Genomic DNA, 23,168 nt, shown 5'->3' with positions numbered 1-23,168 from the left:
GTACTGATGTGTTGTTTCTCCTTTTCAATTTGTTGCAATTAGCCCAATGAGTCTTGTATTGTTAAGCGGAGAACTTGGCATGAGAACATTTGACTAATTTTTTTTAGAAGAAATCAGCATATTATGCTTATCCCATGAGGCAATTGGCTTACAGACATCACTGTCTTCTTTTGGGGAAAAATAGGCATATATGCGTATTTTGTGAGTATGCATTGCACAATATGTGCAAGGACTTTCTGTTGACCATTGATATACTTACATCAAGAACCAACTGTAGCTCTCTTGAAATTCCAAGTAGATGCATACAGGTTGGATAAAAAAACAATACACTCAATCCTCCAACACCTGTCAAAATTTCCCCTTTCTGCCCCTGTATCTGCACCTGTATCCAATTCAAGGTGTGCCCTGATTGGCCTTGAGTGATTTCCAGATCCCTCTGGGTCTTCTCTGGGCCAAGCAGTGCCTGGGGCCGCCCTGTCACACTCTCAGGGCCATGTCACAGCCCTAGTTCAAACAAAGGGATTTGAGGCATTGGTGGTGACAAAGGTTGTTCTGAGAGGCTCGGCAAGATGGCAAAGGGACCCAAAAAGGGAAGGGAAAGAGTTTTAATTTCCATGATGGCAAATATAATGCGCCTAAAATCACCAATCTCCTTGTTACTTTGCCACAGGTGAGATTTCTATTTTCCAGGGCGGGTCCAGGTCTGCCGCCAAGAAAAGAGCCCAAATTGGCCTAGTTCTTGGAGCTCAGATTGGGCCAGGTCCAAGCCTTGGTTGGAAAACCTATGTGAAGCTAAACATGACTGGAACAAAAAAACTATAGAAAATGTATATGTGCATCCTTGAGCCAACCAAACATGTTGCTCAGACTCATTGGCTGTCATTCCAAGAAATAGTAGTCTTTTCATTCCAAAATTCTGATGGTGTTAAATATATGCAAATATGCTTAAATGCACTTTAAAAAAATGAGTAGAACATCACTTCTTGGATTCAAGGCCTTACAAGGTCTGTTTAATGGTAGTATCATTAGCACTCAAAACCCAGTTCAGCTAGAATTTGTGATCATCATCAAAAATCATGTCAGTCTTATCTGAATAATCATGATACATGAATCTGAACAAAAGCTGACCCTTTCATCAATTTGTACGTTCTTTATGTGGGTTTCAATCTGGTTCTTTACCAGCACCAAAGTGGCAAACATTGCTCTGTGTACGCTGTAAGCTCTTGAAAGGAGCTGTCTCACATATCCATGCACATTTTATTCTTCTCAGGTTTGCCAGTTGCCCTATCCACTCTTCCACACAGTGGAGAATTATCACATTGTTAGTGATATTATCATCATCACGTTATCAGAAAATCCCCCCCCGGTTCTTTGGTGCTCCCCAGGGTTTTCATTTAGGAACCTTGAATTATTGTAGTCACGTGATCTTATCACGACTACGGCATATGTAGACTCTCACACTGGAGTCTCAAACAAAACTCAGATCTGTCTTGAATCTGAGATTGAGATTCCACATCAATCGTGGAATCTACATAAATGATCATTTGTTTTTGCCTTTACAATACGTTTATGACCACTTATAACCTTGTTCTCGCTTCACTTTAGCTACTTACATTGATTGTGAAATCTAAATCATCATTTGTTTTTGGCTTTTGACTGAAGCTTTCCAGGGTGTTGTCAGAATTTACCAAGCAGTTTGTAAGCTTATGTATGTACCTACACCACCGGAGGGCCTGGACCGCCTTTGGTCGGGCCAGCCAGGCCGTTGTAAGACCGACCCCGCGTCTGCAGGGAAGGGCGGCCTACAGATAGACCTTGGATTTTCGGTTTGGAGACGGCCTGTGTGGGCCGGTGCGTAACCGCCTCAAACGAGCCACATGACTGAAAGAACACCAGCAGACGGCGGCCTACCCCCATGGTCGCCGGCGGGCAAAAGGTGCGGGGAGTCATCACGTGCCCTTTCAAGGTGCGTATCCAGCGTGCGGGGACTGAAGGGACAGCTCAATAGCAGGCTCACGACTATTGGATTGAACAGGGAGACACAGTCAAGCACCAAACAAGGAATTTATTTCATTTTCATTGGGGGGAAAGCAGTTCCAGGCATAAACAGACATCCGCACACAAAGGGATACGTAAGAGAACGGGCAAAGGGGACGTGATATGTGAGTTCGGTCATAACTGGAAAAGGCGTGATCATTGTCGTAATCTTGGCCTACGCCCATCAAGCTGCCTCGACGTTGTTAGCTTGGACCAAGATGGCCGCGTTGACCTCCTCTTCCACCGGCAACCGGAAATCCGACACTTCGGAAACGGTTTCAAACCGGGTTTGGCCGTCAAACGCAGAACAATCATCCTCATAAACGATGTTGTAAAACCTGGCACGCCCCAAAGCCTCAGCCAGTAGCTCAACATGCCGAACAGAGTGACAGATGACTTACGCTGCGGTATACTCATTGCCTCGGCGACGTAAATCATGCAACTGGTTGTCCACAGCGGCCCAGATTGAGCTTGAACCCCTGCCGATTTGAAAGATACGGACGGCCTCGCGTCTCTAATGGCACAAGAATGAAATCAAGTTAGAAATAAGCATAGTGAAACGAGGAAGTCCGCATAGCATGTCACCCACAAGATACGCAATTCGGCAGCGAGCAAGCTCGCTCGTATGAGCCCAAACCGACTCATAGTCAACGTGGTCACCAGCTTGGCCTAATTTGATTGCGATCTGAGTAAAGAAACAACAAATGAACATAAGTATTTGCGGGGTTGTGCATACTCAGGCAATGGTAAGCACTCACTCGATGCACAAGTGTCTTGAGGTTGGGAACTGCACCGTGCACAACCGGGTTTTTCGGATCGTAAACGCCGGTCAAAAGCTGTTCGGGAACATTAGCAAGGAATGACTGGTTCATACTTGGGAAATGTGTTACTCACCAGCAGATGAAGCCTCTCACGAATATGTTTAGCCACGTTCTTGATTTCGGTGTTGTAAGTCCGAGTTGATATGATATCACTTACCCCGTTGACTTGGGGAGGAAGCAAATGGGTGACCGGAGCATGTTGACGGACAGCAGTCTAATGAAGAAGGAGGAAATGAGATTGGGTAGAGAGGTTGGATCAGAGCAAACCTCGCACGCACCTTGATGCAATTGAACAGCGAGTGTGCAAGCCACTCGTGCTCGGGGGTCTCCAAAGACGTATAGGACTCCAGGCTGGGTTGCGTTATGAAGCGGTGAGCTGTGGTGATGATCGCGGCCTGTGGTTGACCCCGGTCAGCAGGTCCTTGGTACGGAAAGAAAGAGGGCGAAGAGATCAAATTGTTGCTTACCCTCAGTTCGGGGGCCACGGACCAAGTTTCACCATTTGGCACCGGTGGATTGCCCCCTAAAGCGGCATTGGGAGTAGCCTGAACGTTGGGGCCAGATTGAACCAGCTCAGTGAGGGTTGTGACGTGGTCAATGATACCTTCAACCTTCATGGAAATGCTTTCCACTTTAACCAAAGCAGCTTCGACCTGCTCCAAAACCCCCGCGACTTGATTGGAAATATTGACTATCTTCGCGGACAAGTTCGACATGTCGAACATGATCTGACTTTGACCGACACAGATGACAATGTGACGGAAAGCACCTTGTGCCTAATTCATAAATGAGATGGTCAAAATCATACTGACGTGATTGATATGTGATGAAATGGTTTACCTCGGAGTTGGCTAGAGCAGCCTCGCGGTGTACCGCGTCCAGACCTGCCTTGGAGACAGCATCCTCAAAGACAACAGCTTTGTTTGGCCCAAGGGGTCTGGAAGATCTTTGATCAATTAGATCAAAGACCTGCGAACTCTCATCTTCCATACGTCTGTCGACAGAAGATGTTGATGGGGTTCGAGATCGGGGTGAAATCAAACGGTCGTTTCGCGTGCGGCCCGAGACAGAAGTAGCTCTGACACCTGGGCCTTTGTGAACATAGATCAAGGAAACAATACATGAGCATTCCAGGGAGATATTAGGACACAGGATGTAGGTGGTTTACCTCGCAAGCCTCCCAGCTGTTGGAGGCCACGGATGGTTGCACCCATGAGCGGGGTGCGAGGGGCGTTAGATCCAGCAGGGGATCCACCATTCTCCTGGCTCAGGTTTCCTGAAAACGAATGGGAATGAGATTGGGGTTGTAGTGAGAGGGAGCGGTAGTGAGAGGAAGAAGCGCCAGACGCACCGAATGATCGGTTTTGTAATGAAGACATTGCAAGTGTTTGGGTATTAAATCAAGGGAAAGAGCACGAAAAAGTTTGTAAGAGACACGGAGGTTGAAGAATCAAACCCAGAGAAATCAAACAGAAGACAAGCAAAGTTGGTGAATTTTGTTTGGCGAGGGAGAGAGAGGGGACCGACCTGGAGACCAACAAACCCCCCTCTTTATACACTGTCTGCTGAGCGGCTGCGTGCCTGGCGAATTTTCTTGCCGACCAATGAGCGTGAGGCAGCCTAAAGACACGCGGATTTCGGTCTAGGACCAAAAGGGTTCCTCGAACTCCCGGTGGATTGGTGGGCAGAGAGGGAGTGAATGGGGCGGGGTCCATGTTTCGACTAATTTCCGTCGGGCGATGTTTACGAGCACCGAATTGGGATGATGGAGGGAGAGGTCGTAAACAAGGTGGCGTGCGCTTGGTGCCACACGCGCTTTGCGGCAAGTTGTTTGTTATCTGGCCCATAAAACAATCACGCACTTGAGTCCCCCGAGTTTGGGAGTTGCCTTGATCAAACTGTCATCTCTTTCATCGTCCAATAGCGCTTGATTATTTCTCAAACGTCGAAATCAACTTGGTGCGTGAACCGTCAAGTGTTTTATGTGCTGTTAGCACATTCCTTATCCCACACTTGTTCCTCAGCTTGCAGGTTACAATGTTCCGTCGTGCAATTGATGCAGCAGTTCGACAAGCGCAATATGACGATTACTCAATCGTCACGGCAGTATTCAAAAAATATGAAGACGTTGAAGAAATCCTCGAAGAGGTCGATGCTTTAGAAGAGGATGGTTCTAACTGGACCTCGTGGATGGCTCACATTGGGAGGGCGATTGAATATATCACAGGGGTGGAGGACTACCTGGTTTCAAAGCATCCACAAATTCACTCAGCCGTTGGCCTCGTAATAGATAGATGTGCACTCGATGTGATACGTCGCACCTTGCCTTCCACTCTCAATGACGAAATTTCAACGTGTACAAAGGCTCACCCTGCCAAATTTCGACTGCGTCGTCACTTGAATCTTGAAGGTATGTCGGACGAAAGTTTCTGATGCGTTGGTCCGCAAGCTGACCCATACATTTTGGGGGAAACAGGAACCGGACTATAGACACTAGGAAGATCGAGCTTCACGTATTAGCATGGGCATTCAAATCTCTTCATTCCATTACGAAGGGAAAAACATGTGTGATAATCTTGTTTAGTCCTATATACAAGATGCTTTCATTTATGTAGTCAGTCCATGTGAGCAAGTTATGATTGATGGCAATGAGTAAAGGTGGCCTCTAAGCGTCTTCCGCGGGTTGGGTTTTCTGTTTGGGGCGTGGTGTAGCTTTCCATACGTTGATACCATGCGCTATGGTCTCATTCCATTGTGCCGGCGTGACTGCGTTAAGTTTGATATTTGCGATCTTGCGATGGATCTCTCCTGAGTAATGCGCTGCGGAGTTGAGAATGTACGAGTTTGTGTCCGAATGAGTGATTGCCGAAACCTGGACATCACAAGATTTTCGCTCGATCTTCTTGGTGCCGGACATCGTAACGGCGCACTTCCCTCCGTGACAGTTATGTTGGACGTTGAGTACGGTCATTAGTACCTGGAAACCAACCAAGATCCCGTATCAATACGCACTGTTGCATGATAAATCTCAGTGAACTGGGGCAAGAGGATCAAGTTACCACTGGCCTTGACACTCCTGGCGTATTGATCGCGGGTCAATACGATCTCTCGCATTCCATAGAAAGGTACTAGCTGCCCTTTGTTACAATGTTTCAACACTACCACCATGTGGGATGCTGATTTACCTTGAGGGATCCAGATAGATTGAACCTGGGCCACCGATGATTCATCCTTGAGCTGTTGAACCAACGTGGGTCAGTGGCGCCGGCGGTGACTTTGCACTGGGAGCACACGTTTGCTCACCAGAATAAAATCCAAAGGGCGCACACATTGTCCATTCGCCAGGGTGACACTTTCATAACACACCCATGGCCAACCTGGTTCGCATTTGGGCAATGCTGGTGGTTGCACGACTTCCCCCTTCATCCGACCTAAAAGAGAGTATCCACTTGGGCGTCAGGGGTCACATTGGCCAAAGGCATTACAAAGACACACTGACGGCCTTCTTGAATGAGCAAAACTGCCTTGGGGTTATCATTCAGTCCCATCGATTTTTTCAATTCAGGCACGGACGTCAGGAGCGATCTGAGTCTTGGCCCAGCAGTGACCCGGGCCTGAAGGCCCTTATCAAAAAAAGTCGAGCCAGAAATGAGCAATCGTAGAATGGCCGAGGTAATGAAAGTATTCCCGATGTCACGGCCGGGGCTCTGATGATTCGTGTGCACTGAAGCGTCTCGCAGAGGGCCATTGAAAGATTCCATTTTTTTGGTAGCAAAAAGGGAAGCGGGTCTAAATCGACGGATTGAATCTTGCAAGTGAAGTAACATATGGAATTTCGGTTTATTGACCCATTGGGCAGTAAACCGAATTAGTTGATTGAGGAAAACCCCGATATGATTGTCCAGTTCGGCGAGGTAGACTGTCATATCGGTTATTTCCGTTTGGAAAATGTAGGAACCTAACAGGCATAAAGAGAGCCAGAGATGGCGCTGTTCCACGGTCAGATAAGGAAACATCACAAATGGGACTGTCTGAAGGACAGTCCGAAAGTCTTTCCCAACTAAGCTATTATAGTACTGAATTAAATTAAGAGACTGCACAGGAGGGCTATTCAAACCGCGCGAGTTGAACGCGCGCCAACGAGCCGATATGTTGTTGAATTTTTCTGAACCGGGCTTCATCGGTGACAGTTGCTTCATTAGGTCGCGAAAAAGATATTTCACAATTCCAAGGAGCACCACATGAAGGACTTCCAGCGGGGTGTCGATGTGACCGTCAAATCCTATTAGGAAACATATGTATTTAGAACAGCTATTACACAAATGAAAAAGACTTGACCGCACCTCTGAGCCTCAACATAGGGTTGAAAAGTTTGAGACCCTTCTCTTCTTTCAGGCGGTTGCACAGCGACTCCACCTCGTGCGGCGGTAGAATTTTTAGAGCGTGAAGGACCTTTTGTACAAAGTAATCATTGAACGGATCTCGGAGGCCATAAACCCGGGCCTTGTCATCCACGAGCGTCTTCGTGTTTTTTTTTGGGCTAGGTCCCATAGTTCCTGAGTTCGTTCAAGAGTCACATGCCACCTGCGAGCTGGCAAGGTCGCCTGCGTTCATACTTCAGTAAGTGCCTTCTCCCAAGGGTCTCAGCAAAACACATACCTTGTGCCCGAGTTCGTCGAGACCCAAAAAATCACGTACAAAGCGTTGATCCTCCTTGTCGACTTTGCGTTCAACCCTCAGCTCACACATCCGACATGGAGTCAAAGTGTTCGCGGGATTAGTTGTGTTGCATATCTCGGCGTGCATAGGGGAGTCACCGAGGTGGCATAGCACCACCACCATGACCAAGACCTCTTCCTGAAGAACCTCGTCGTATGCAATAAATCCATTTTCGCCATGGTCACTGGTTGAAAAAACATGAGACTCAGTATATGGAAAACAAACGGATCAGAAGGACGGTCCGTTTCCTGACTTTATATCATCAACCACCTCATCAAGCAATTCCAGTGCGCTTGCGCTGTTCGAAGTCGCCAAGTAATGGATGTTATACTCTTGGTTGGTCCACTCTGGGGCCAACCCCGAAAGCGTCAGGTACACGCTCATATGTTTGTTCCATTTTTTGGACACATTACCCGAAGTATCGTCCGAATATAAGGTAATTGGCACATGGCGAACCACTTTGCCTCCGGCTTTTTCGCGCCACGGGTTTCGAAGCGGTTGAGTAACGACGCCCCCGTCCTGTTGTTCTGCGTATGTGAGTGAGAGTCGCCGATTAATATATAAATATATAAATGTACACAATTCTCTATGTTAAACCAAGCGTGCGTACGATACATAAAAGACCCACAGAGGTCCTTTAGATACTGCCCGTTGTCCAGGGTTATGTCATGAAAAGGCATAGCAAAGTCTTCGAGTGCAAACGTGTAAAAATCCTCTGAATCGAATGGTGGTTCTTGTGGTATCACTATGATGAGATGGTCCGGATTGTTGAGATCATTTTGAATGGATGCAGGAAGACACTTCGCGTGCAATTTGTCATTAACTTGAAAGAAAAACATCGGAACTGCAAGCTGGCCCGTTTTTAGCTCCACCGGTTCGTATATATAGAAGTGTTTGCGATTTTCTACCACCATTTGGACGCGAAGGTCGGCCGAGTAACACTCACGCCATTTTCGTGATTGAGAGAGGCGGTTGACCTTACTATCAATGGGCAATTCCGGTACGAACACCAAATGGGGACTGACGAATGGATTGGCCAATTCCTGAAGAAACGAAGGTCATTCAGCACTCGCCCTTCCATTTGGACATACTTCAAAAGTACCTACGTTGGATATGATAGTCTGAACTTTTAGGCCGAACAAGGGAATCCCTGAAGGACTGCTTCTTTTGGATAAAGATATGCCAAGCCGGGCCTTCAGCCTGACCTTACACTGCCAGCATTAAATATGTTCCCTGGTCGGAACATGACCTAGGCTGGGAATATCATTGAGAGAAGAATGGTGCATCAAATCATCTTGCACTGCACATCTGAGCCATAAAGCATACACTACATATGTGCAAACATCTGAGTAAATCCTTAGCTATCAGCTACATACAGGTCCGCTCAGTTTTCTGCTCATCTAGATAAGAAGTTCATGTGTAATACATGCTGTAACTTTGTTCAGATTGAGCCACACATCTCAAAATATTGACTACATATATCACAATGGCTACTCAGGAAATATTCATGGAACTGTGTAACAGTAGCAGGATGGGAATGGACTGCTTCTTTTGGATAAAGATATGCCAAGCCGGGCCTTCAGCCTGACCTTAAGTTCCCTCAGAGTCCCCCATTCGGGGAGCTTCACATCACAAATGCGTAAGATCGAACGGATGTACAAGTACTGTGAGCGAGATAGTAGGTGACGAGGAGATCCTATGATGAGCAAACCGGCGACCTGCTGACCATGATGGAAGCGCCAAGTCAGTCGTTATGTCATGCCAACATAAATGATGTGCCTCACCTCTTTGTTTTTGAACGGATGCCACTCGATGGCTTCTTGGGCTCGTGCGCGGGCAACATTTGCGTCCTGAGGCGGCTCTTCTTTGTCTATATCGCCGTCCTCATTGTCAAGATTGAGTGTTTCTAGGTTCTCAAGAGCTTCTCAAAGCATGTTGAAGCGGATGCGTGCATCGGGATCATCAGTATCCGTGGGATGGTTGAGCAATTGGTCGCCAAGGACGTCAGGAGATTGCAGTGACCGGAGATAGGTGAGGGGAGATGGCGGATCGCCTATTGCGTCTTCCGGATTAGGATCAGGTTCAAAATCTAGCCCTGCGTCCAAGGCAAGGGCCTCCGGTGGATCTATTCCCCTGGATTCTTGTGCTTCTAATCCAACCAGCGCTTGTTCTTTGGCGGCAATGCGTGAGAGGTACCTCGCGACCTTGTTCTGGTGGGCAGACGATCTGACATGATGCTCGTAGTTGGCCATGCCGCGGGTGTTGCAAGCGTTGCATCGGAATCGGGGGTTGACTGGGTCTAACGAAACAGCTTCGATGTCTGTATCTTTGAATCAGCCAACGTGCGGTGGATCAAAGGGTTGGCTGGTTACTCACATGGGTCGGATGGCATGATGGGTGTATGATGGGTGAATGGTGGGTGTGGTGCGTTTGGGAGATTCAGAGTGTTCCCAAACTCCACCAGGTCATCCGGTTGCAGGTCGCCGGTCTTCCGGCTGTCTGTAACGGGCGTTTGCCGGGTCTGCCTTTACTCTGGTCCGGGGGTGGCCCAATGGCCGCTCATGATGGCCTGCATCATGTACGGTATTCAGGTCGCCAAATGGCGGCATGTGTCCACGCCGCTGGGCCGAAATGCGGTCCGGCCAATCTCAGGCCAGGTCGGACCAAAGTTGGGCACGGAACCCTCCCATGGTGTAGCTAAACTCATCAGAGTCCCACGAGAGATTTAATACTTGGCACGTAATGCTCAGGATGAGCCCCGACCCCCGAATGCCGGGGACTGGGCTGCCCGGCCCACCGACTTTTTTTCAAAAGTCAGAACGAGGACCGACCCCGGTATTCCCCGAGCTTTTTCTGGCTCATAGGTCAAGCCCGGCTCCCGTACCCTGACCCCCGACGAACTACCAAATCCCCGGGAAATTACGGGGATCCCCGAGTCCCCGGCTATTTCCGGCAGAAACCGCTGAGCACAACCTCTCCCAAGCGTGTATTTATCCGCTTTTTACAGCTTGATTTTTCCTCGGGTTCCCCGAGGAGAGTCACTTTCTTTTGACTCTCAGAACGACTCCCGGGACCGATAATCCCCGCGGTTCTGCGACCCTTCGAAGGCCAGAACGACCCCCCAACCCGACGGGCTGTCCCGCGGGTATCCCCGATTTGGCGGGTCTGGGCTCATCCTGACGTAATGCTATCATTAATTTCACCATACGTTGATATGAAATCGATTTTCTCCCACATGCCATATCTCTGATCTCAATCTTTCCAACACCGTTGCTTCAATAACTTCTTTGATAGGGTTTCCTGACCATCTATGTACAGTCGTTCTCAGAAATGTTGGAAAAATCCAACATCTCGAGCTGAGGTCGTGGTCCCAAGGAGGTGACTTTTTCATGACATGTGTCACGGAAAAGTCATGGCAGCTGTCGAGTGGAGATCAGTGTCCCTTTCACCAACCTCAACTCCCTTGTGTCCTCTCCATGCCATCCTTCCTCTGATCCTCGACTCGTGTTACAATCCCTTAACCATGAAATCATACGTTTTCACCGTTTTTCTGAAGAGATCAGTCCGTTAGCCTGGCCATTGGCAAGATAGGTGTGTGGTCATCGAGGTATGATGGAAAGTAAACGAATTTTCATCTTGAGATACCTGTCAAAATCAAAGTTTTTGTCAGTGTTTGTATCTGCGTGTCCCTGCTCAGCGCACGGACCCCGAGCTCAGCTCGAGATTTTGCATTTTTCCAACATTTCTGAGAACGACTGTACATAGCCCATATTTGCGAAGATCACAAAAGCAAACTTCAGGAATGGAAGTGGATGTGAATTAGAAATCATGGTGATGATGAATTTGTTGAACTTCTTGGAATGTGAATTAATTTTGAATTCAAGTTACAAAAGTAGACGTAGAAGAGTTCAAGGTTTGAAATTGAATGAATTGATAAAGATGTGAAGGTTTCTCAGGTCGAAATTCTATCGAGGTTCGAAATGGACTTTAGTTTTAGTTACAATGTAGATTCACTAATCAAACACCTTAATCGATTCTCGATTATCGTTCCCAAATTAAAAGGGTAAAAGGAACGTTCCTGAACCTGAAGGTCTCTTTTTGCGAATTGTGATCTGTTTTTTTTTTTCTAAAATCGACTTGAATTCAACCACAAAGCACCACTTTCATTAAAAATCCAACCATCAACTGTCTTTATCAGGTTAGCTTTTCTTGGGGTTTGAGTTTAATATTTAGTTAATTATTAAATTTGAAATTAAAAATCAAAATACAACCAATCTGATTTCTTTGCAGTTTCATTCTTAAACGAACTCATTTTCCTTTTCTCTCTCTCTCTCTCTCTCTCTCTCTCTTTGTCTCTTTGAATTTTTCATCCCAAACGATTAAGATCAAACATTCATTTATCAAATCACACTTCCGATTACTTTTTTCAAAATGTTAAAGTACTTCAAATCGGTCATCTTACTCATCTCAATCCCAGCAATCTTGGCTGCTGATTCACCATGGCCATCTAGCATGAATTCATCCCTCATCGGTCAAAATTCAACTTCATGTTAGTCTTTCTCTCTCTCTCTCTTCCATTGCTATAACCTAATCTCATTTCTTTGATCTTCCCTTTCTTTAGTGAACTCGACCAACAAGAATAACTCCGCCTCTTCAGATTGGAACCCATCAGCTGAATTCAATCCAGGAACAAATGCTCGTATACCATCATCAGTCTCGGGTGCCTGTCAAGCATTCTTGGCTAGATTGAATTCAAACTCTGAAGTTAAAGCCTGTACTGCACCTCTTATGAATGCGACCGCTTCATTCTCTTCTGGTGCTTCGTCTGTTACACCCGATCAAGTTCAATCAGCTTTTCATGATCTTTGTGGTCCAGCTTCGGGGAATGGTTGTCAAACTGGACTTTTTCATGAAATCCTGAGTCACTTTTCGGGTAATTGTTCTGATGAACTACATGCTGGAATTCCTGCTATTCGATCGGCTTATGATGTTTTATACATCATGACTCCTGTTCGTTCTTTCTTTCTCCCTTTTTCAAACAAGATCGATGAAGTCTTACTCACTTTTGTCTATAATCCCATATAGTACAAGCGAGCACTTTGTGCACAAGATCCTAAAACTGGAGATTATTGTCCGACTACTATCGCTTCATCTGTGATCAATTCCTCAAGCGACAGTAAAGATCCTGCAATGTCGGCCACCGATTTCCGTACGATGATCACCTCCCTTTTACCTTCTGGTAAACTCGTCACTCAACTTGGTGGTAGTCTTACCCGACGTGCAATTGCTGCTGTTACCCCTGGTCACGCTCATCATAACCACGACCGCCGAGATCATGCTTCGATCGCCAGATCATCCCACCTTAAAGCTCGCGATGACAACAGCTCTTATACCAGCGATACCTACACCAATGGCAATGTCACCAACAGTACTATCACCAATAGCACCTTGACCAACAGTACTTCCAACAACGGCACTTCCACCAAGCCTAAGACTAATAGCTCCAGCTCTTATGCCAATAACGATCATCCAGACCCCACCACCTTCACGACCACCAATCTTGCATTCTTATTCTTGAGTCCCACCTTACCTAAGAATGCACTCTGTACACCTTGTACGATTGCAGTGATGGCATCTTACATTGCTTTTGAACAAAGTACACCTCATTTCGGTGGTTTACGTGCTTCTGGATATTTATCGGGACAAGTGAAGTTATGGCAAGGGATCACTGGAAAGTGTGGTGCTCAATTTGCTCAATCGATTAGTGATCGAGCTGGGATTGTGAATTTGATGAGTACTAGTGATGCTACTTCGATTAAGGCTTCATTCAAGGGGGTCGTAGGGATCACAGTCATGGGATCGATCTTGGCTTTACTGATTTAGATCGGTTACCGTTTATTGGCTTATCTAGCTAGAACTAGATACGCATTTATATATGTGATTTTGTAATCAAGACCAAATTCTGTGCTTGGTCTTGAAACAGAAAGAGGCTTTACCAATCTCTTCTTCATATATATCCCCTCGTTTTTTCCTCTCTCTCTCTCATTCTTTTTCTTATTCACATCTTCTTTATTCTTTGCATTCGATTGTTGTGTTTTCCATTTGTTTGATCTAGATTATTAACTTTTGGAAACGCATCTTCTATTGATCTTTTCTCTATTGTCTTTTTTTTTGTATATAAACATATATCTTTATCTTGGATTATTTTGGAATTAGGCTTGGGTTGTTGTTTTGAATATTGGAGGATCATTTTCATTTTTCAAAAGGTGTGGTTGTGGGGTTTTTTATAATATTTTTTAATTTGATTTTCTATCAAAGTTTTTCTTTTGGATTTCATACTTACTTTTTCTTACTTGAATTGATTATTGGTTTTTTTGTTGTTGTTTTTTTTTGGATTTTGAGAATGAGGTTTGAAAAATATTTTGAGATCTATAGTTATCAAACTTGATTCTCTTTGATTGTTCTTGATTTTTGAAAAAATTAAAAATGATTTTTTCCTTAGATAATCAGAAAGAAATCAAATTAACATTTTTAAAAAAAACAAGAAAGAATGAATTGTGATTTGATTGGTTTATGATGACACAGACTCCTTGAATTTTCGGAAACAAGGATTCAACTGTAGTGAGCAATCACAAGGGTACAAGTCTTTACACCCAAACAAATTGGAAGAGAGTGAGAATTTGAAACCAAATTCATTTCTGTCTTGTTAACCACTTTGACCATCCTGTTTACCATTCTCAACACATCTCACTCTAGTTTACTATTCACTACGGAAGCACAATCGATCCACTGTATGAAAGACCCCAACTCCAAGACATAGAAGATAACCACACATTATGCTATTGCTCAGATTTTGGCTTTATAGGGTCTGGCCAATGATATGCTTTAGTTATGTTACATCAATGTGACAAAACTCATAGCTTTCAGCAGTAATTAGGGATTCATGGTTGTCTTTCAGAAGCAGGTGGGATTCCAAGGAGAATTTTATACATGCTTCACTTTGATCTGCTGAACATGTAATAGTCTGGTCTTGGCAAGTCTTGTGTGTTGTACTGAATTCTCAGGTTGGAGGTGTTTGAGGGAAATTGAAAATGATGACAAGCACCTTATATGTAGTAAAGATTAAATGCTGTGTTAGGGAGTCAAAAGTGTGGGTTTTTGTGGATATGGTCCAGAGATTGAAAGTTTCCCCAAGTTACAATGTATTGATTGTTGGGATGCTTCATTGCTATGTGTGGCAGTTGGTTAATGCTATTCTTGGGAAGGATATTCCAGATAGAGGTCCTGATCTTGGGTTGATGTGTAAGTGACTTGGTGATCAGTTTGTAATCTGAGTGTACAGTGTTGGCCTGCCCTTGGTGGTAAAATTGAGTTAATCAAGTGGGTGCATGATCCTGGTTGAGCACAACCAAGAATTTGATTTTCCTGCTTGTATGATAACAAGATGATTTGCTGCTAAATAGAAAGGCTACATGGATGGCTCGGTGTTTGGGGATTTCATGTCCTTTCCGATACTCAAAACATAACCACCTCTTTGAATGATAAGTCCGTCGTACAGTTAGAGTTATAGAATATGATCAAGAACAAATATAGCATGTCAGAGAAGAGATATTCAGGATACATTTAGAATGATAGGATACGATCAAGAACAAATATAAGAGAAGAGATACTCAGACAAGGAAAATGATAATACGGTGTTAAATACGGATAAATTTGCAGGCACATGGCCATAATATCGGGGTTTCAACGTCAGATGTGGGTATGCAACAAATGTGGACCTCTTGGCTTTGAGGTGTGATTTTGTTTTCAGCTCATGCGAGTTCTTGGACTCACTTCCGCTTCCGATTTTGTCGGAACAACACTGGCCTTTTGAAAGTATATGCTGCACGGAGATTTACCCCGGAACTTTCGACCTCTCGACCCAAGCTCAGGGACCATTAGGGTGGAGCTTGGTATCACTCCTCCTAATGCATTGGATGCCTTCTGTGGTGAATCGGGAGACATGGGACTCATTTTGGGTGGTGTTAAGCGACTCAGAGACCCCGAACGCGACCTCCTGGTGACATCCGGTGAAAGGGGAAGTAATGCAGGTGACGGACTGCTCAGTGAATCTGAGCGAGACTTTCTCGTAGGTGTCGACTGGCAGCGAGAGCTTGGTTCGGATCTTCTACGGGCTTGATTTTCGGTCGCCAAGGAAGCAAGCCAGTCTTTGGCTTCTTCCTCAAGCTCGGTCGGTTCAACTAGTTCTGTTGTTTCGTTCTCTCGTATGGGTCTTGGCGAAAGTTTTGTCCATGGGTTTTGAAAACTAGATGAGAACTGTTGAGATTCTGTTATGTTTGTGTGAAGCTGTGTATCCGCCCAAACGCCGCCAGCAGGCTTTGGAGGATTTATTGATATGATGGTAATACTAGGTGAAGCAGCAAGATCTGAATTTGGAAAGGTCTTTTTCCTTTTAGTCGAAAACTTTCGACAACGCGGATGCCCTTGATGCTCAATTATCGACTTTTTCTCGGTGTGTCGATCTTCAAAAAAATCCAAGAATATAGAAGCAAGCGTCTTTGACCACGAGCGTTTCCTCGGCTTCAGTTGCGGGTCTGGAGACTATTAAAATAGCAAATCATACAATCAGTATTGTCAACAAAGACCACCTGCTAGAGGGACATGGCTTTCAAGCGAGGAACACTTACCTGTGACGAAGGCATTGCAAGCTGATTGAAGTTAGATCAAGAAGCGAGAGTAACCGACTGGTTGAGTCCTAATATGGGCCAGGGTAGGTTGAAGTTCAAAATATGTAAGCGCTGATTGAAGGTGCAGTGATAACTTGTTAACTGCTCGCTATTTGAGGGGTATATATCCAATCACGACAAGCTGGAACACATATTATGTCACTATAAGGCAATTGACTGAGACTCTGTGGCGGTGTGAGATAGAGAACACTTGGAGGATTCAATTCGTCAGATTCCAGGTCCGGGATGTAAAGTGGTGGTGATGTGTAACCGAAATTGACTTAGACAGTGATGAAAGAAATCATTCTTCAGAGCAAACTGAGAAGTAGGTTGTATGCTGAGAGACAAGTAAAATGATAGCGATAAAGCTTCGATGATTTATCGCAGAATCAATAAATTCAAGTTGTAAGAGGTGCATGATGGGAGGTGGGTGAGCGCATCCCAGCACATAAATTCAAGGTCGTCATGCTTTCTACTGACTGTGTTCGTTTGCCATTTCCCTTACGCACAGCGCTACATTCGCTTGGTCTCGAAAATAATGAAATCTCGAGGAAACTGTGGGGCTCTACTTACTTATATTGAATAGTAACATATGAACAGTTCAATCCAACTCGCGGACTTCGTTCAGGAGTATATAGATAACTACGGTTTAAATGAATAGTGCGCCTTGGACTTTCAAAGGGAATGAAATGTCCCCTGATCAGCCTGCTTGTTTGGTCGTTCGCTGGGCTCGACTTGAGAGGTGGGGACAATGTTGGGCATATATACTTGCGCAGGTCGTTGTTTAGTTGTATTCAAGCTCATGGGTCAAGTCGGCTCTTAGGATCCGGTAGATATGACGATGGGAGACCGGTATTCCAGGTTTTATGATGAGCCAGTCGTCTTGCTTCGGTTTGCAGCTTAAGCGTTATACCGAGGTTTGGCTGAAGCAACTGCGGTTTCCGAAGATGCGAACCTCGTCGTGACGCATATATACATACGCATGCCGACGTGTGTAGGCCTGTGTAGGCGCGGGCGGAGATAAAACTCGCCTGGGGGACATTGATAGCGGAAAGCGGGGATAGCAAGCTGCTAAAGCTACGATACCGAAGTATTGGGATCTTTTTGGGAGCGAATGGATTGCGACTTCCGAGGAATGATCAAGCATGAGGATGATGTGACGCAGCAGAGCGTATGCTCCTGCATCCGACGTCTGCAAGGATCGGAATTGATGTCTCCACGCTGTGATCATAAACTGCTCTCAATAAGACAATACTAAGCTTAACTAACACAGGGGGTTTGACTTCTTCATAATCGAGCATGAGGATGATGAGTATTTGATCAAGAATAAGAAACATGAAAACATAGCGGTGTACAAACCTACAACCCAACATGAAAACCCATGAAAAAAACCCATGAAAACCCAACTTCTTTATGGGTTTTTCTCATGGGTTTTTTTCATGGGTCGCCCTGAAAAGGTTTGAACGCCCCAACTCCCATCACAACCTAAAGAGTCACAGGCCACACGCAGCTTTTGTAGCCATCACTTGGGGCCTTAACTTTACTCTACATCTCTCTTTTGGCATCCACCTGATCAACCATGAATCCATCCTAGCCCCAGTTTTCTTCCAACTTCGAATTTTGTTTTTAAAAGTCAAAAGTCTCATCTCTTTTTGTTTGAAATAAAACAACTTCTTGTGCTTTTTTTGAAATAAAACGATCTCGTTTGAATTCGACTGAAAACAATATCTTAGCTTTAGAGGTATCCTCTCAAAGTCTTCGAAGTCAACTGAGACATGTTCTTTTTGAATTGAAACAATAAGTTTTTTTAATTGAAACAATGTCTTGGTTTCCAAAGTCCCATCTCAAAGTTTTGAAAGGCGACTCAGATCAGTTTTCGTTCGGAATAGAACGATCAACTATGCTTTTTTAAAATAAAACGATTGCTTTTGAATTCTTCGCATTGCAAATATCGAAACAAACCGAAGAGAGAGAAACTTCAAAATCGGAATACATCAGGTAGACAAGCAGGATGTATTTGTTTTATGGAAGGATTTGGGGTATTTTGGGTGAGTTGGTAATGAAGGGGAGGGGTTGGTTGAGTCAGGTTGAGTCTATATCAAGCTCAACTTTTTTTTCAACAAACGGGTGGTCAGATCTAGCCGATTTCAACCCATGTCAAAAAACCCATGAAAAAAACCCATAAAGAAGTCGGGTTTTCATGGGTTTTTTTCATGGGTTTTCATGTTGGGTTGTAGGTTTGTACACCGCTAATGATTTTAAAGTGACTAGTTCATAATCAATATCAATGGATGGAATGGTTCATAAGCAAATCTGGTGACCTTATGCCTTGTCTACGGAAGCCGTGACGTGAAGTGACCGCCACGGTTTTTTCAAAACTTCGGTTTTCGGTTTTCGGTTTTCAGATTTTCGACTTTTCAGTCTTTTTGAATTTCCAATCTCCTACGGAAGCCCTGAGGCTGAGCGTTGGGTCCGCCAACCCTCTTGAACACATACACAACACCACTGCTCAAAAGCTCACCACTTCAAAGTTCATCATCCTTTAATCCAGTTCCCTCTCCCTCAGTCAAACTCTCCACACTGCACTCGTTTTCAATCGCCTCAAAAATCAACTTTGTTTCGGCTCATTGGAAGACTCAATCGATAATCTTGAACACTATTGACGCCATCAAGCACCACCTCGGCTGAAAGGCTTCCTTCAAATCTGTAGTCTGCTGGCTTTCAATATCTCAAACTCATCCACAACCTCCACAGATGAGTTCAGTTTCCATTCTCTTTTAGACCAAATGAGAAACTGAACCATGGCGTTGATCTTCATATTGATTGTAAAAGATGGGAGGTGCATTTTCACTTCTTAAGCACCTTCGGTATATCTGTTGACTTAAACATTCATTAGTAAAAAAAGCATAGGATGAGCTGTTATCACTTGAGAATGCTTTATCAGAGCTCTCTAGCCTCGTGTATACCACAATCTATGTAACCAAGTTGTGAATTTGTCGTTTTGTAATACAATGTAATCAACATACTCTTTGAGCTCTTCATCTTGACAATAAGGACCATGAGACTGTTGATCTTCACCAAGAAGATCAGAAAGAAGTATTTGCAGAAATGAGTATTTGGAACCATACTGACACAAACCATTCAAGCAAACATAGGAAGATCTTGTCAGTTGCAAGACTCTTAACAGGATACACCGACTCAAGATGTTTAATGACATTGCAATAAACATGAAAACAAGCGATTGGGAAAGGCAAAAAAGCGAGGTAAAACTTTCAAATAATCTATCATCAAACTATTATACATGATTAGTCTCAATCTTGTAGGTTCAAGGTTTGGATCCGAATAACCTCGAGAGGAAGAAAAGCAACATTTTTCACCGCGTAAAAAATGAATTCAATAATTTCACCGTTGAACGTCAACAACCCGATCAATTCTGGGTTAACTCCCACTGCCTAACCAGCTGGACACGTTCCCACTGATATGAATAGTTTTTGTGTAGACTTGATCACCAACGGAGTTGATGAGATTGAACATTTACCAGGATGTCAGGATGTCATCATCATGGACTTGTTGCTCTCGAAAAAGAAGCACTTTGCCATCGTCTTTGAATTGATCAAGTGAAATCTGCGGGTGATTGTTGGTCTTGATGACTGGCCGGGAATTTTTGAAGGTTGAAATCGAACAAGTTGTTTGTGGGAATCGTCAACAATAGAAATGAGGTCATCATCATAGACTTCTCAGAAATGTGCGAGGCAAGGGGCACTTTTAGACTGCAAAAATGACAGTGTCTTTGCTAAGGTCAACATAGTAGTCTTATTAATGCAGGGGCTTGAGGCAAATGCATGTTTGGAAATCAAAAGGACTGAAAAGTCGAAAATCCGAAAACCGAAAACCCAAAACCGAAGTTTTGAAAAAACCGTGGCGGTCACTTCACGTCACGGCTTCCGTACTTGTCCCTTACAAACTAATGAAAAGGAGAACTTAGTATGATGTCAATGAAAACAAAAATTAGGGAGACAAAGGGGAACTGAGAAAAATTGAGACCTTTGAGGTTCTTTGTGCGCGATTCACTACATTTCCCGTAAAAAACTTTTCCCAACTTCATAAAACTTACACAAAATTTTATGAGTTGGGAAAAGTTTTACAACATCCCAAATTTTTTTGAGGGAGATCCGAAAGAAATTTTTACGGTCCTTTTTTACGAATTGGAAAAAGGTTTTACAGCACGGTACCTTAGAAAACTTTGCCCGATTTTTTAAGAAAAGGCCGCAAATAGGGGGTTTCAAGTCAGAAATATTTTGTGAAACTTTTTAAAAAACGGACAAGTTTTTTAAAGGATTCCACTATTTTGAGCCCGCGGATCAGTATCCGTAGCCCCATTTCGGGGCCGGACACCGGGCTACACCCATATTGCAGCCCGATTTTCAATAAAAAGGGAAAAAACAGGCAAGTGTAATTCTACAAAAGATAAAAAACGGGCAACCTAAACTTTACTTACTTTACCTACCGTGACCATTTTGAGAGGCTCGCTTTACTGCTCTTGACAGACTCAAAAAAGACTCCCACTTTGGATCGTGAGCTGAGGGAGCTGAACGCATGGATAGCTTAAACATATCATATCATATCATTAGTCTTGAAAATAGTGTTCATAGCATAAGTCATAGCATAACATAAAGGGGTTTATACGCATAAATCGAGATTACATAGATAGAACAAGAGACACTTCATACAACTTGTAGTTTACTAAAGAGCGACAGATAATAGAAGACCAGTGTCAGGGTGGCTTGTAATTAACGTACGAGTTAGTCTAGTCTCTTAACGCGTACTACAATCCTGACTACTTATTCCGCTGGTTACGGGGAATAACTGAAGGTTTTCCTACTGAAGAATCGTAGGAATAGAGATAGAAGATATCTGTTACTGATTATCCTAGTAGAGTGTTGGGTTAAGGAATTTAAACTACAGGCCTACTGCTAGGTTGCAGACGATGGTAGGTCAAGCCTAGGCCGTAGTTTATTCTCTGAAGTTATAGAAGTTCAGAGCAGCCTGAGATTGGGAATCTACAGGGATTTCACCGACTAGGAGGTCGCGAAACCTGGGTCCTTGACCAGTGGAAGTGAAGAAGAGATTACTGACCGATGAAGCTCTTGTAACAAATCGGGCTCTTCGACAAAGTAGTATAAAGGCTTTTATAAAAGGTGAATATTATTGACGCTGATTTAAAAAATGACTCTTTCTCGAAATATTACTGATAAGACTATTCTTTGGGAATTTCTTAGTAGTGTATTTATTCGAAAAGATTATTATCTTTGCTATTAGAATTATTATTCTAATCAAAGAAACTTGTGGTGGTAAAATCAGGTGAGTCTTCTTTCTTTCTGGTCTGATGGACGGGTATTTATACCTTTAATTCTTCTTTCAAGCTGAGCAGGGACATTCTCACGGATACTATGTTTACTTAGTTCCGGGTTACCTTGTTCCGGATAGATTCCTTGGCAAGTACGTATTTCGCCCGTTCAGTTTTGAGTTACTATGACTCATGACTATTCTCTTTACGTATTCCGACTCTTTCCTTCTTGGTCGTAAATCTTCGTTAGACCTTCTGCTCTTCTACCTTCTTACTTAGCATGCGAACCGAGCTTACTCGTTTCGTTCATATTTGTCTTGGCACAAGGCCTTCTAATTAATCGTAAGTTTTTTCTCTTTTATCACGATTCTATCTTTTATCTAGTCTTCCTTTCTTCGGTGTTACTGAAGACTATCTGGTTTCTTTTCCCAGAAGGTTTCTTAGATAGAATGTTTCTTACCTGGTTTAGACTTTTGATACTAAGTCCGGAAGGTGTATATTTTTTAAAAAAGATATTTTGTATGTTTTTTATTATGTTGTCTTTATAGTAATTTAGTGACCTTCGATACTAGGTCTATAAGTTGTGATGGGTGTATGTTATATGTGTTTGTATGTTTTTATGTGGAAATATATGATTTACAATATTGATTTGTTCTTGTAGCCCGTTTGGATCTTATGTTTAAGGTCTCGGGGGCTGACAACCAGGGAAATACAAAGTGACTAAAGAGCGATAGAAAACCAATACAAAAGAAAATACAAAGAAAGTGAGAAAACAAAACTACGCTCCAAAAATGTACCACCTAATTTCGTTTTGCCCACAAATCCATTTCAACTTGGACTTTTTATCCATTCCGGCATGTTGGAGAATGTGGCTGAGTGGTTCTGGTGCAACACTTCAGGAAAAAGTATAAGTCGATTACGACTACCCAAAGTAACGAAATGGTCACCATTGACAAATCCCAAGATTATAGGATCATTAGAGTTGGGCAGTGTGCGATAAGGGAAAAACGTGTATGAGTTGACTTCAAGCGGATCATAACAGATGACTGGACGATTGTAAGTACTTGCGATGACGAAGCCAAGGTATGGCATTCGCATCCAGAATTCCCGAGTGCACGTAGGTCCCTGGGGTTGAAGTCGATGAACCAGATCATCAACAACCTCGGTGGCAAATGGTTGTGTTTGCCGAGTTCTTATCCGATTCATTCTGGTGTGCATAGTTGAAAGTAAATGTTCATGGTCCTTTCAAAAAAAAGTAAGTTCCTCAAGCAATTGATGGCAAACTAATACATAAGATTCCTTGTTATATATGTTCAGCGCTTGGGCAATGGCATAGAAGCCACAGTTGCCCTGAGCGGGTGGATTGAAGACCAAGTTGATGAAAGGAATTATGGATTTGGGCAGTTGCTGCAATACGATTTGTTCCTCAGGTTTCACTACAGCACTTTTTTGCAATTGAATACATGTATTGACCTTTGTTTCAACTGTTGATTCTTTAACGATGTTTTTTCGATTTGA

The 23,168-nt window shown here is 43.9% G+C and overlaps 5 protein-coding genes across 5 annotated transcripts; 2 read left to right on the top strand and 3 right to left on the bottom strand.

Annotated features, from left to right (window-relative positions):
• Positions 1-2,221: 2,221 nt before the first annotated feature.
• Positions 2,222-4,705, bottom strand: MELLADRAFT_85281 (uncharacterized protein; the record flags this gene model as incomplete). Its single annotated transcript, XM_007408659.1, has 11 exons — positions 2,222-2,375; positions 2,439-2,551; positions 2,627-2,722; positions 2,796-2,873; positions 2,932-2,970; positions 3,016-3,072; positions 3,137-3,253; positions 3,326-3,634; positions 3,699-3,949; positions 4,027-4,124; positions 4,386-4,705. The coding sequence occupies 11 exons, from the start codon at positions 4,703-4,705 to the stop codon at positions 2,222-2,224; spliced, it is 1,632 nt and encodes a 543-aa protein (XP_007408721.1).
• A 190-nt stretch (positions 4,706-4,895) lies between these two features.
• On the top strand, positions 4,896-5,990 carry MELLADRAFT_105462 (uncharacterized protein; the record flags this gene model as incomplete). The annotated part of the gene is made up of 2 exons (XM_007408715.1): positions 4,896-5,268; positions 5,833-5,990. The coding sequence occupies 2 exons, from the start codon at positions 4,896-4,898 to the stop codon at positions 5,988-5,990; spliced, it is 531 nt and encodes a 176-aa protein (XP_007408777.1).
• A 3,512-nt stretch (positions 5,991-9,502) lies between these two features.
• MELLADRAFT_105461 (uncharacterized protein) lies at positions 9,503-9,969 on the bottom strand (the record flags this gene model as incomplete). The annotated part of the gene is made up of 2 exons (XM_007408658.1): positions 9,503-9,903; positions 9,954-9,969. The coding sequence occupies 2 exons, from the start codon at positions 9,967-9,969 to the stop codon at positions 9,503-9,505; spliced, it is 417 nt and encodes a 138-aa protein (XP_007408720.1).
• Positions 9,970-12,008: 2,039 nt separating this feature from the next.
• Positions 12,009-13,460, top strand: MELLADRAFT_85280 (uncharacterized protein; the record flags this gene model as incomplete). The annotated part of the gene is made up of 3 exons (XM_007408716.1): positions 12,009-12,126; positions 12,199-12,587; positions 12,663-13,460. The coding sequence occupies 3 exons, from the start codon at positions 12,009-12,011 to the stop codon at positions 13,458-13,460; spliced, it is 1,305 nt and encodes a 434-aa protein (XP_007408778.1).
• Positions 13,461-14,953: 1,493 nt separating this feature from the next.
• On the bottom strand, positions 14,954-16,279 carry MELLADRAFT_105459 (uncharacterized protein; the record flags this gene model as incomplete). Its single annotated transcript, XM_007408657.1, has 3 exons — positions 14,954-15,109; positions 15,411-16,178; positions 16,265-16,279. 3 exons carry the CDS (start codon positions 16,277-16,279, stop codon positions 14,954-14,956), a joined length of 939 nt encoding a protein of 312 aa, XP_007408719.1.
• Between the last annotated feature and the right edge of the window lie 6,889 nt (positions 16,280-23,168).

The sequence above is a fragment of the Melampsora larici-populina genome (assembly GCF_000204055.1).
Source record: "Melampsora larici-populina 98AG31 unplaced genomic scaffold MELLAscaffold_13, whole genome shotgun sequence".
Lineage (NCBI taxonomy): Eukaryota > Fungi > Basidiomycota > Pucciniomycetes > Pucciniales > Melampsoraceae > Melampsora > Melampsora laricis-populina.
This window is presented reverse-complemented; position numbering and strand designations above follow the sequence as displayed.